At 55.6% G+C, this 12,664-nt stretch overlaps 2 protein-coding genes across 2 annotated transcripts; one reads left to right on the forward strand and one right to left on the reverse strand.

Moving 5' to 3' along the window:
- Positions 1-2,151: 2,151 nt before the first annotated feature.
- plpp6 (phospholipid phosphatase 6) lies at positions 2,152-5,089 on the reverse strand. Its single transcript, XM_066692124.1, has 2 exons — positions 4,399-5,089; positions 2,152-2,660 (listed from the first exon to the last, which is right to left on the reverse strand). The coding sequence occupies exons 1-2, from the start codon at positions 4,889-4,891 to the stop codon at positions 2,293-2,295; spliced, it is 861 nt and encodes a 286-aa protein (XP_066548221.1). The 5' UTR covers positions 4,892-5,089; the 3' UTR covers positions 2,152-2,292.
- A 151-nt stretch (positions 5,090-5,240) lies between these two features.
- On the forward strand, positions 5,241-10,180 carry prdx6 (peroxiredoxin 6). Its single transcript, XM_066692125.1, has 5 exons — positions 5,241-5,470; positions 7,846-8,002; positions 8,619-8,765; positions 9,268-9,414; positions 9,721-10,180. The coding sequence occupies exons 1-5, from the start codon at positions 5,379-5,381 to the stop codon at positions 9,847-9,849; spliced, it is 672 nt and encodes a 223-aa protein (XP_066548222.1). The 5' UTR covers positions 5,241-5,378; the 3' UTR covers positions 9,850-10,180.
- The last annotated feature ends 2,484 nt before the right edge of the window (positions 10,181-12,664 follow it).

A 12,664-nucleotide genomic window follows, 5' to 3' on the forward strand; every position in this document is an offset into this window, starting at 1 on the left:
CTCAACCCGTTCGACCGGACAGAGTGACAGAGTTCTCTGGGGAGCAATGGAAAGCCGCTGTGCTGGCCCGGCATGTGGCTTCTGGTTCTATTTCGCAACTGTGGTGGTGCTTCTGGTCGGCCACCACCCCTCCGCTCTCCCGCTGTGCCTCCTCTCCAGGCACGTAGACGCTGCTGCTGGAGTGGGGCCCCCCTCAGACGCCAGCAGCTGCACCGCTGGCAGGAGAGGGTGCGCTGCAGCTGTCTGACGGGGGAGAGTCTGGACCGGGACGCCCGTGAGCACAGCCACACACACACACAGCAGCGCGGCCTTTTCACACACTTCATATTTATTTATAAAATACGTAAGAATCACAATATTGTCTCTCCTGAATAAACCACAAACGTATTGCCCCCCCACCTCCAAACAGCCATGTTTATATACACACACACACACACATATATATGGAGAGAGATATATATATAGATTTGTTTGTACATTTATATTTACACAGGTTAATGCTTAATATGAGTCACACTGACGGTATACAGTAGGTGTGTTTCCTTACATAGCTGGTCGGGTCACAAGTATTGCAGTTTTGGTGTGAAATGTAGGCTCTTGTGTCTCCAGGATTGATAGTGGCTCTGTCCCACCCCCCCCACCGCTGCCAGCGTGTGCGCCTCTGTCCCAACACCCCCCCATGGTGCCAGTGTGTGCGTGGACGCTGCACACGAGAGAATGGGTGCGGCTGATGAGCATTTAGCTCTGGGGAAAAAAAATGACAAACCGTTGCAGGTGGTGAGAGACGACAGGGCGTCTTCACACCGTCCTGCCCTGCGAGAGGCGCTGCTTTCCACAAAGCGATAAACTGAAGAATGGAATGAGTGATCGATAGATAAACTGATTAATAAAAAACCCAGTCACCCTTCAGTTTATCTACCGGGGGCAACACCAGGGCTTCAGCACAAACCCAAACGAAAATCAAACTATTCAAAGTACCGTCTTTACAGCTAAGGGCTGGACGTGTGAACACACAGGTGTGCAGAGACACACAGAGACGCACACGGCGCAGGAAGGCGCAAGGCTCAGCCGTCACACTGCGCTGGCTAATCCTGGAGCCGAGCCAACGGCAGTAATCCGGCAGAGAGCCGGGCTGGGGGAATCAAAGGGCAGGTAATTAACTCGTTATCATGTTTAATCAGCACGAGGGGGCCGGGAGTGGGTGGCCCCGTGCACAGCTCCTCTGTGTCCCCTGGCCAAGAGCTCCGCCAGGCCCTAGTCCCCGCCCTGCGGCCCTTGCTAAAGGCTGGTACGCTGCCACCTGGGTTCATCCTCTTGACAAATTAAACAATATAAAAACGCCAGCGCTGGGAAGGAACCGGTGTCGGAGTAAAGTCCGCCCCAGTGACACATGAAGGCCTAACACAATAAAGAGGGGGGGCTGCGTTCTGCATCAGCGCAGACTGACCGTCAGCGAGCACAACCCCCCCCAGCCGTGCAGGAGGACACTGAACACACACAAACACACGCACAGTGACAAACCTTGATTAACAACTCCTGCACCAACCCAAACCCCCACATCCTGCCAGGACCAGCCACGACTGAACTTGGCACACGCCTGCAGAGCCCGGTTAACCGCCAACCCACAGCCCCTCCACACAAACAACGCCACAGATGAAGAGCAGTTGCGCCAAGCAGGCGTCCCCGCGCGTTCAGGGACATGGATACAGAGGGTCACGGACAGATGCTCACGCCACGGACGTGTGATGAAAGCTGCCTGCTGACGCACCGGCACCAGAAGTGGCACTAGAACTGGCACCGGCACTGACCCACTGCCTCCATTTTCAACAGCACACATCAATTAGCACAGCAAACAAAACAATCTGTATGGCCTTGGATAATAAGTTACAGACACAGATAAACACCACAAAATATAATTAAAGGAACGGTTCAGAGCAAACAATCAGTCAATCAATCAGGGTCTCGAGTCTCACACACTCGACACACTCTCTTTCGTCTCCGATTTGTTTTTGTTTAAAGAAAAAGTGATTTGGAGTGAATTTCCCAACTTTAAAATTCCAAGAAAAAATAAAAAAAAAAAAAGAAGAAAGCTCTTCTCCGAGGGAGAGGCGTCGCACCCGAGACGGTGGGATGGAGTTGTCCGTGGCTGCGGTGAGATGGGCGCCGGGTGGGTGGCGTGCAGGACTGGCGAGTCTGTAGAGCAGAGGCACTGGACTGGAGGAACTCGCCCTGCTGCCCCGTTTCTCCTCCCTCGGCATCTCTCCCTCCCTCTCCTCCCCACGTCCCCGTCTCTCAGCCCAGCAGCCCCAGCAGGCCGTGCAGCCCGGCGGGGGACAGCCACAGCCCCTGCACCAGGTTGTACTGGCAGTAGCCCATGCCGAAGCCAAAGGCCACATCGGTGACGTTGTGGCGGCCCAGCATGACCCGGGACAGGCCCACCAGTACCGCCCACAGCAGCACCAGCACGCGCAAGGGGGCCGCCAGCACCAGGTGGGCCAGCAGGAAACGGGCGCACATGGCGGCGCGCGTGGCGTGGCCCGAGGGGAAGGAGTAGCGGTCCACCGAGAAGGTGGCGAACATGTCCATGCGGTTGTGGGAGGGGCGGCGCCGGCGCACCACGGCCTTCACCACGCCCACCAGCACCACGTCCAGGAGCAGGGCTGCGAAGAGGGAGAGGAGAGGGGTTACCCACCGCGCACTGCCATTCAGTCTCTCACACACTGACGCACTGACACACACAGACGCACTCCAAGCGAGGGCCACCAGGCTCCTATTCCATAGCGTGTGATCCGTGCCAGCTTCTACACGCTGCTGTGCCCTGTACAGGTGATGCAAGTGTGCCATTCTTGGTTATTTCACAGCGACTGTAAATCTGCCTGTCGTACAGAATATCAGGATCTAGCAAAAGCCCTGGAGCTCGGCGGCCTCACACCGCATGTCGTCACGGGGAAGGAACCGCTGGAAACGTGTCACAGAGAGGCCGTTCCTTCACACAGGCACGGCCCGAACAAGCACGGGAAACTGGCAGAAATAATAACAGCCACACCGGCGTGGCAGAGCGGACTGGGTGTGTGCGACGCCTTGTCCACAGCAGGACGAGACAAGGCCCCCCCTCTGCTCTTACACAACACAGACTTCAGGTCTGAAGGGAAAGTCCTACTGAGAGACTGAGGAACTGAACCTTTTCACCCTGGAACAGAGGAGACTACGTGGGGACTTGATCCAAGTCTTCAAAATCATGAAAGGCATCGACCACATCAAACCAGAGGAGCTTTTCTAGATCAGCAGGGACACACACACCCGGGGACACAAATGGAAATTGGGCTTCAAGGCATTCAAGACAGAAAACAGGAGACACTTCTTCACAGAGAGGCGTCACAATCTGAACAAACTCCCCAGCGATGTGGCTGAAGAGACAATTTGGGAACATTCAGAAACAGACTGGATAGGATCCTTGGATCACTCAGTTATTAATGGACACCAAACGAGCACGATGGGGCGAATGGGCTCCTCTCGATTGGACACGGTCTCATGTTCAGTGTGTCGACCGCCTCACCTTCCTGTGGGTGCATACCTGACAACAACGCATACAAGTAACAATGACATCACTAACAATACCACGAGGGGTGACTTTGCAACTGGACCTCCACTCTTAAGCCCCTGTATCCCCGGACGTCCTGCCTGTTGTGGACACAGCTGTCCTCGGACACGCCGGCCGGCTTCCTGCAGCCCAGCTGACGGACCCGAGCCGCAACAGGATCCGAGTCCTCTGACCGGGCACAGCGGGACACTCGGGCTTACAGGGCCACGGCTGAAACCGGCAGCCCTTCCGGCACGTTCACTGCGGTCTGCGGCTCAGTAACTCCGCTGTAACACGCTCGTCCCATTAAGAGCAGCTCTGTGTAATCAAAAGGATTATTGATCCTGACCGTTGGGACCTCCAATATCCACAGCCACACAGCCGTCTGGACCTGGCAGACAGCGTGCCACTCGATCACTTGTGTGGAGGACACCCGGGCCTGCGTTTGTCTGCAATACCCACCCCACCCCCACCCCCACCAACGCTCAGCCACTGAAGGTGCCGAGTGAGCCTGCATGCAGGAGCTCTAGTGCGGGTTTTGTTCACACACACGCATCACACATACCATACAGACCAGCTTCCCCCAGAAGAGACCCTCCATCACCTGGGAAGCCACAGTGGCCAGAGGGCAGATGGAGGAGGGGGACAGGGGGACAGGGCAGCAGGTGGTCTGGTGACGCAGTTACAGGTAGACAGACGGGAGCAGAGGTGGTCAGGTGGCTGGCCTCAGGTCCGAGAGACACACACACAGACAGAGAGGGAGATGGCGGTGAAGAGGATGGCGCTGCTCAGACAGTGGATGGGGGTGTGGGACTCACCGAACAGCAGGTTGAGCATGACCTCCTGGCCGGCGGCGCTGTCGCTCTTGTACAGGCAGTACACGGCGCCGGCGATCCAGGGGATGCCGTGGCCGGACACCTCGATGAGCTTCATGAGCGGCCGCACGCTGCCCCACGCCGAGTCCTCGCAGGCGCACACGCCCAGGCGCTTGGACAGCCACAGGTCCACGGCCAGCAGCGAGCTCAGCGCGATGCCCAGCACGGACGGGTTCAGCCGCATGCAGTCCTCCTCGGGCAGCGGCGGCGCCCCGGAGGCGGAGGACGAGGAGGCGTTGGAGGAGCCGGAGCCCCGCCGGCGGGTCGGGCTCTCGGAGGCCCGCAGGCGGGCGGAGGTGGGGTCCGAGCCCTGGCGCTGCAGCAGGTGCGGCGGGGGGCTCCGGCTCAGGGACAGGAACTCGTAGCGGCCGTTGCTGCTCAGGGCCGGGACGCTGCCGCTGCGGGGGCTGCTGCTCTTGGCTTTGGGAGACGGCATGGCGGTGTGGTGGGTGTGGGTTTGTGTCCCAGTCTACCGCACAGGGCTCTCGGTGAGAAGTGTCTCCTCCGTCAGTGCATCGCGGCGCCGGCCTCAGCGTCTCTCTCTGCCTAACGACACGCAGCCGCCATCTTTACTGCTCCGGCGCGGGGCTCTCTGGGAAAAGTGCAGCGCAGCCTCCCGCACCGGACAGACCATGTGACCGGGCGAAGCCGCCGCCGCCATGGCTAGTGAGGGCACGGCAGTGTGGCTCAGTGAAGACCGCGGAGGCGGAGGCGGAGGAGGAGGGTCCCTGGCTGGGCGGGCGGGCAGGCTGGCACCGCAGTGCGCCCCCACCGCGTCAGTACAGGGCCCTCAGCCAGGTGACATGGATCTGCACAGTAAGGTGGGGGGGTGTTACTGACCCGCCCCTGCCCTGTTTAATCCGCCCGTGTGTATCATCTGACCCGCAGCCACGCACTCTCTCTCAGCGCTCACACACGCAGCCATGCCGGCGCTCCTGCTGGGCGACGTGTTCCCTGACTTCCAGGCCGACACCACGGTGGGGCAGATCCGCTTCCACGACTTCCTGGGCGACTGGTGAGTACCCCCCGCGGGGGTGGGCGCAGGGTCGGGGCGGGTTTGTGTGGTGGTCTCTCTCTCTCTCTCTCTCTGTCGTGTGCAGTTTGTTATGGACAGTGTCTGCGATTCATGTTTAAACTTCATGACAAGAAGCTGCGTTTATACACACACACACACACACGCACCCTGTGCAGCGCCGCCAGGGGCAGTGGGTTGCGCTGTGACAACCGCATGGTGCACAGGGCCCTGCTCCAGACTCTCTGTGATCCTGACTCTGTGATCCAGACTCGGTGATCCAGACTCGGTGATCCAGACTGTGATCCAGACTCTGTGATCCAGACTCTCTGTGATCCAGACTCTCTGTGATCCAGACTCTCTGTGATCCAGACTCTCGGTGCTGCTTGCTGGGGTTTTTACTGTGTGTTGATGCGGCGCTTTGATCTGTCAACGTGGCCGCTGCTCTTTGAAGTTTGAATCGGGAGCCACACTGTAGTGGAGATAATAAAGACAATGCAGAATAAGACCCGTGTGCCAGCTGTGTTTCAAATGTGTGACACACACACCTAGGCGGCTGTGACTGTCTGTGCGCCTGTAGTCTGTCTAGTTGTGTGGTTTCTGTGAGTGAACTGTGTTGTGCTGTGTCTGTGTCTGTGTGTCTGTATCGTTACTGTGTAGCGAGTCTGTTGTCTCTTTGTGTGTAAACACTGCAGACACCTAGACTGAGCGCTGAACCACTCGCCTCTGAACGTGCAGTGTGTGTCTGTGTGTTATTTACTGTGCAGTGTGTGTCTGTACTAGTGTGTCTGTAGTGTATTTACTATGTAATGTGTCTGTTGCTGTGTTGGTGTGACTTCACGCCCACGTCTCAAAGCCAGCTGCAGTGAGGTGAGGTGGGCTTTCACTTCTGTCTCTTCATCAGTGGAGGAAGTGGACCCCTCCACACTGCCTCCCGTGTCAGCACCTGCAGGGGGTCTCTGGGGGTCTCGGTCGCTGTGTTCCGGGCCGTCCTGTTGGCTGGGCTGGGCAGCGCCGGTGTTGTGAGGACGTGCCGGGACACCTGGGCTCTGGCAGTGGCCAGCAGTGTGGGAAGGAGGTCCTGGCTGGGGGCTGGGGTTGTGCTGTGACTGGGGCTGGGCTCTGGCCTTTGCACTCTCGCACTCAGACACTCTGTCTCTCTCTGTTTGTTTTTTTTCAAATTCAATATAAACTTTATTGGCATGAGATGTTTACACACAAGTATTGCCAAAGCAATTGGGAACATTGAAATTAAATACAGTAACATTATCTCTCTCTCACACACACACACACACACACACACACACACACACACACACACACACTCACTCTGAGTGAGAGCACAGCACAGCCCACAGACTCTCACACTCAGACACGTACGCACACGTACTCACACACACACACACACATTTGTCACAGTCAGCACCATCACAAGGGACAGCACAGCCCAGCCTCCCCCAGGAAGTGAAATTAAATCTGCCGAACTGGGCCAGGGAGAGGGTTTAGAGAACAGGACTTCTATTGTATTGACAGTCATGCTGGAGTTTCCATGTGCGTGTGCATCTACACACGTAGATCCTACGTGACCCCCCCCACACACACACCTGACTGTCTGCTCAGCACTGACCCAGTTCTCTCCCAGCTGTGTCTCTGCTCGCACTGCGGGGTGGCCACACTAACCACGCTGGGCAGGGCGTGGCAGGGCGGGACAGCAGGGCAGGGTGGGGGGCAGGTGTATTGTCCTGGGGGGTGCGGTTTTTCAGGTGTATTGTCCTGGGGGGGCAGTGTGCAGGTGTCGCTGTGAACCGGCGATGTGTCTTTGTCCCCAGCTTCATCTCAGCGCCCCTCCCTGCAGGAGGAGCAAAGTCCGGGAGAGCTGGAGGGAGGCCTAGATAGCAGGTTAGAGATAACGTTTAAAGAGGCAGAAATCACACGCACAGCATCCTCACAGGTCTCAGAGAGAGGGAGCATGCGTGTGTGCGTGTGTGTGTGATTCTGTCCCTCTCTCAGTTCAGTCCAGTGTGCTTTATTGATATGGCAATAAAGGAGACCCTAATGATCAATAGAAACAGGAAGAAACGTAATGTGTAGGAGGGGGAATAAACGCAGCAACAAAGCAAACGATTAGTTACACATTTGTACAGGTGTGTAAAACGCAGGTGTGTAAAACGCAGAACAGAACTACAGAGAAACAGTCCTGAAGATCAGTAGATACAGGTGGAATGCGATATTTCCCGTTGTCTTGGTGGATTTCCTCTCCCCGCGCCCCTACGACAGGCTCTCGCTGGCCGCGCTACACTGGGGTAGCATCTGCTCAGCTCTGCGTCTCGGCCAGTGAAGACAGACTCTGCATTAATGCTCTCTCTGTCCCTTGGCAGCTGGGGCGTCCTGTTCTCCCACCCGAAGGACTACACCCCGGTGTGCACCACGGAGCTGGGCCGGGCCGCCAAGCTGAGCGCCGAGTTCACCAAGCGCAACGTCAAACTCATCGCCCTGTCCATCGACAGCGTGGAGGACCACCTGGGCTGGAGCAAGGTCGGTCCGTCTGTCTGTCTGTCTGTCTCGACCCTCTGTCTGTGTCCCTGTGTCTCTGTCTGTGTCCTGTGTGTGTCTCTGTCTGTGTCCTCTGTCCGTCTCCTCTGTCTCTGTCTGTGTGTCTCTGCTTTTACTGGCACTGTGCACTGAAGCAGATGTATTCCCCGCACCCTCTCCCTCCCTCCCCTCCCATCTGGATGTTCTTATCTTCACTAAAACACACGAGGCCCGTCCGCTCCCGTCAGCCCCCGCGGGCGTGTCCTGCTCCCGCTCTGAATTCACAGCCCGTCAACCTCAGATTCCCCGCGTGGAGCCGCTGTCGCCACACTGGTGGAAAGCGCAGATGCAGCAGATCAGTGCAGAGATGGTGATCGCACGTCCGCTGTGGGTTTTCAGTCAGAAAGTGGGTCAAGGAGTGGCTTGGTATCTGGGACAGGAGGGAGCCGCGCAGACGCTCTGCTGGTTTACAGAATGAGTGAGCAGTCTGTGTGCTGACAGTGAAGAGTCTGTGTTGGAGGGAGTGACGGCCCAATAAAGTATGAGGCCCAATTCAACTTCTTTCTGATTATAGGATCTGGATTTTCAGTCTCTCTCTCTCTCTCTCTCTCTCCTGCAGGATATCTGTGCGTACAATAACGAGGCCCCGGGCTCCTGCCTGCCGTTCCCCATCATTGCAGACGCGAAGCGGGAGCTGGCCATGCAGCTGGGCATGCTGGACCCCGATGAGAGAGACAGCCAGGGCATGCCTCTCACCGCCCGCGCTGTGAGTCCGCCAGTCTGCCCGTCCCCCCGTCCCCCCGTCCCATCTGTCTTTAGCAATTCATCTAGGACAGTGGAGGAGCCCCTACCCTGCTGGTTTTTGTTCCAAACGAGCTCTCAATGACTTAATTGAACCCTTAATTGATATAATAATTTACTAAATCGGAGACATTTAATTATTTCTAACAGATGTGGTTTTAAGTTTAAAATTGTATAACGACATTATTAATGAACCAACTTTTTATCAGTTACACAATTTAAAGAGTCAAATGTAATGAAATTTGTAATCTAAGACTTCAATTAGGGGTTCAATTAAGTGATTGAGAGCTCAGTTGTAACACAAGCCAGCAGCCGGGGGCTCCTGCAGGACAGGGTTGAGAAGAACTGAGGGTCTGAATCTGGGAAAATGTTGCCACAGAGGGTGACTCCAGGGAAATACGAAAACTGATCTGTCCCCTCCCTCTCTCTCTCTCCCTCCCTCTCTCTCTCGCTGTCCCCGCCCCCAGGTGTTTGTGATTGGGCCAGACAAGCGTCTGAAGCTGTCCATCCTGTACCCGGCCACCACGGGCCGTAACTTCGACGAGCTGCTCCGCGTGATCGACTCGCTGCAGCTGACGGCCCGGCAGCGCGTGGCCACGCCTGTGGACTGGCAGGTCAGGGGTCGAGAGTCTTATTCTCATGAGTGTTCATCGTAGTAGCAATACAGTTAGACCTGGAGTTTTCAAAAAGGTCATGCAGTACCCCCTGCCCTGCTGGTTTTTGTTCTTAATTGCTTAATTGAATGGTATATTGCTTTGTTAGGTCAATTAAGGATTCAATTAAGCAATTAAGACCTCTGTTGAAACAAAACCCAGCAGGGCAGAGGGTTCTGCAGGACCGGTTTGAAAACCCCTGAGTTAGACAATAGAAACGAGGGAAATTAAACCGGTGCTAACTGGAATGAATGGTGAACCCCTCAGCCCGGCGATCGAGTGATGGTGCTGCCCAACGTCGCGGAGGAGGAGGCGGCAGAAATGTTCCCCTCAGGGGTCTTTGTGAAGGACCTGCCGTCGGGGAAGAAGTACCTGCGCTACACGCCCCAGCCCTGAGGGGCAGCAGAGAGCAGCGCCCCACAGACAGACACTGAGACAGAGACGGAGACGCACTGCTGCAGACCCCCTCCTCCTTCTCTCTGTTACCCACACTCCCTTCCTTTCCCTTTTTCTGTTGTTCTGAGCAGCTGTCGGCTGTGCCTCCCTCCAGGCCTTTCCTTCCTTCCTCCCCATCCCTCTTTTTTCTCACCCCTTCTCTCCCTCTCTCCTCCCTCTCCTGATGAAATATTGAACACTGTGACCCCCAAGTCCCTGCCGGCCTGGGGGGTTTGAATCCTTTCCTGCACTAACAGTGCGCTGCACTGCAATTAAACAGACTGGAACGACACAGCGAGTGTGTGTCTGTGTCTGTGAGAGTGAGGGGTGTGTGTGTCTGTGAGAGTGAGGGGTGTGTGTGTGTGAGAGACTCGGTGTGTGTGTCTGTGAGAGTGGGGTGTGTGTGAGAGTGAGGGGTGTGTGTGTCTGTGAGAGTGAGGGGTGTGTGTGTCTGTGAGAGTGAGGGGTGTGTGTGTGTGTGTGTGTGTGAGAGTGAGGGGTGTGTGTCTGTGAGAGTGGGGTGTGTGTGTGAGAGTGAGGGGTGTGTGTGTGTGTGTCTGTGAGAGTGAGGGGTGTGTGTGTGTGTGTGTCTGTGAGAGTGAGGGGTGTGTGTGTGTGTGTGTGTCTGTGAGAGTGAGGGGTGTGTGTGTGTGTCTGTGAGAGTGAGGGGTGTGTGTGTGTCTGTGAGAGTGGGGGGTGTGTGTGTGTGTGTGTCTGTGAGAGTGGGGTGTGTGTGTGTCTGTGAGAGACTCGGTGTGTATGTCTGAGAGTGAGGTGTGTGTGTGTCTGTGAGAGTGAGGGGTGTGTGTGTGTGTGTCTGTGAGAGTGAGGGGTGTGTGTGTGTCTGTGAGAGTGGGGTGTGTGTGTGTGTGTGTCTGTGAGAGTGGGGTGTGTGTGTGTGTGTGTGAGAGTGAGGGGTGTGTGTGTGTGTGTGTCTGTGAGAGTGAGGGGTGTGTGTGTGTGTGAGAGTCGGTGTGTATGTCTGAGAGTGAGGGGTGTGTGTGTGTGTGTCTGTGACAGACTCGGTGTGTATGTCTGAGAGTGAGGGGTGTGTGTGTGTGTGTGTGTGTGTCTGTGAGAGTGGGGTGTGTGTGTGTGTGTGTGTGTGTGTCTGTGAGAGTGGGGTGTGTGTGTGTGTGTGTCTGTGAGAGTGGGGTGTGTGTGTGTGTCTGTGAGAGTGAGGGGTGTGTCTGTGAGAGTGAGGGGTGTGTGTGTGTGTGTGTGAGAGTCGGTGTGTATGTCTGAGAGTGAGGGGTGTGTGTGTGTCTGTGAGAGTGAGGGGTGTGTGTGTGTCTGTGAGAGTGGGGTGTGTGTGTGTGTGTCTGTGAGAGTGGGGTGTGTGTGTGTGTGTGTGTGTGTCTGTGAGAGTGGGGTGTGTGTGTGTGTGTGTGTCTGTGAGAGACTCGGTGTGTATGTCTGAGTGAGGGGTGTGTCTGTGAGAGTGAGGGGTATGTGTCTGTGAGAGTGGGGTGTGTGTGTGTGTGTCTGTGAGAGTGAGGGGTGTGTGTGTGTGTGTGTGAGAGTCGGTGTGTATGTCTGAGAGTGAGGGGTGTGTGTGTGTCTGTGAGAGACTCGGTGTGTATGTCTGAGTGAGGGGTGTGTGTGTGTGTCTGAGAGTGAGGGGTGTGTGTGTGTCTGTGAGAGTGGGGTGTGTGTGTGTGTGTGTCTGTGAGAGTGAGGGGTGTGTGTGTGTGTGTGTCTGTGAGAGTGGGGTGTGTGTGTGTGTCTGAGAGTGAGGGGTGTGTGTGTGTCTGTGAGAGTGGGGTGTGTGTGTGTGTGTGTCTGATTCATGTGCAAGTGTAACAGATTGTTTTGGCTGCTGAATAATCAATCCCTCTGCTCCACTTCCACCGCAGCACGGCTGTGGCCTTGCGGACGCTGCGTTATCGATATAAACGTGTTCAGCTCGTCCCTGACAGTGCCCAGGCTGGGAAACCAGGTGTTTTGAGTGTCTCTGTGGGCTGCAGACAGACAGACAGACAGACAGGGACACACTGGCCTGTATGAGCCAATAGGAATGAATGTCAATATGAGGAACTCGCAGCTGTGTGACGAGAGTGGGTGTGTGGGTCCTTCCCGGAGACCAGGTGTCCTCCTCCTTGCCTGCTCCCTTAGCTGTCGGGGAGAGGTGTGCTGTGTGTATAGGGCCCTTTTCAACTACACACTCACTCACACCGCCTGGCCTCGACGCCCCGGCGTGTTTTCTGTGTTAATGAGCTGCTGTGTGTCCTGCGGGACTGGGCTTCTCTCCTGCCTCTGAGCGGACCGGACCGGACCGTTTGTTAAAACACAGAACCAGGCAGCTCAGTGATGACACTGTTTGTACTTATTTAAGTTATTGCTTCTCACTGCTGACGTCATTGTCACAATGAGGCGAGCATCTGCACTGTGGACAGGAGTTCACTTACATAAACACAAACACTCCTTACATGCTATTATACTCGGTGTCAAACATTTATATATATAAATATATACAAAAAGTCATATAACAATGTTAATTTGATTGTAAATATAATGACATTGTCCAATATTAGTTTAAAAACGCAAAGTAAATGAATATTCAAATATATACTGTGCACTATTGTTTTGTGTTGCTGCTGTAATTTGACAGAAACACAGCTTGGGCTTTAGGACGTTAACAAGGAGAATTCGTGAATAATAAATGTAAATGGAGCAATGCCTGTATTGTATGATGTACTAATGTAGTGATGAGCCAATAAGCGGGGGCCGGTGCAGTGCGGGTCCTGGGCGGCAGGGGGCGCCCGGCTGCAGGATT

The sequence above is a fragment of the Amia ocellicauda genome, chromosome 19 (assembly GCF_036373705.1).
Source record: "Amia ocellicauda isolate fAmiCal2 chromosome 19, fAmiCal2.hap1, whole genome shotgun sequence".
Classification (NCBI taxonomy): Eukaryota; Metazoa; Chordata; class Actinopteri; order Amiiformes; family Amiidae; genus Amia; species Amia ocellicauda.

Coding starts and splice junctions, on each gene's coding strand:
- plpp6 (XM_066692124.1), bottom strand. CDS start 4,891: ATGCCGTCTCCCAAAGCCAAGAGCAGCAGCCCCCGCAGCGGCAGCGTC. Junction 2,661..4,398: donor CATGCTCAACCTGCTGTTCG/GTGAGTCCCACA, acceptor CCCTCTTCGCAG/CCCTGCTCCTGGACGTGGTG.
- prdx6 (XM_066692125.1), top strand. CDS start 5,379: ATGCCGGCGCTCCTGCTGGGCGACGTGTTCCCTGACTTCCAGGCCGAC. Junction 8,003..8,618: donor ACCACCTGGGCTGGAGCAAG/GTCGGTCCGTCT, acceptor TCTCTCCTGCAG/GATATCTGTGCGTACAATAA. Junction 8,766..9,267: donor TGCCTCTCACCGCCCGCGCT/GTGAGTCCGCCA, acceptor CCCCGCCCCCAG/GTGTTTGTGATTGGGCCAGA.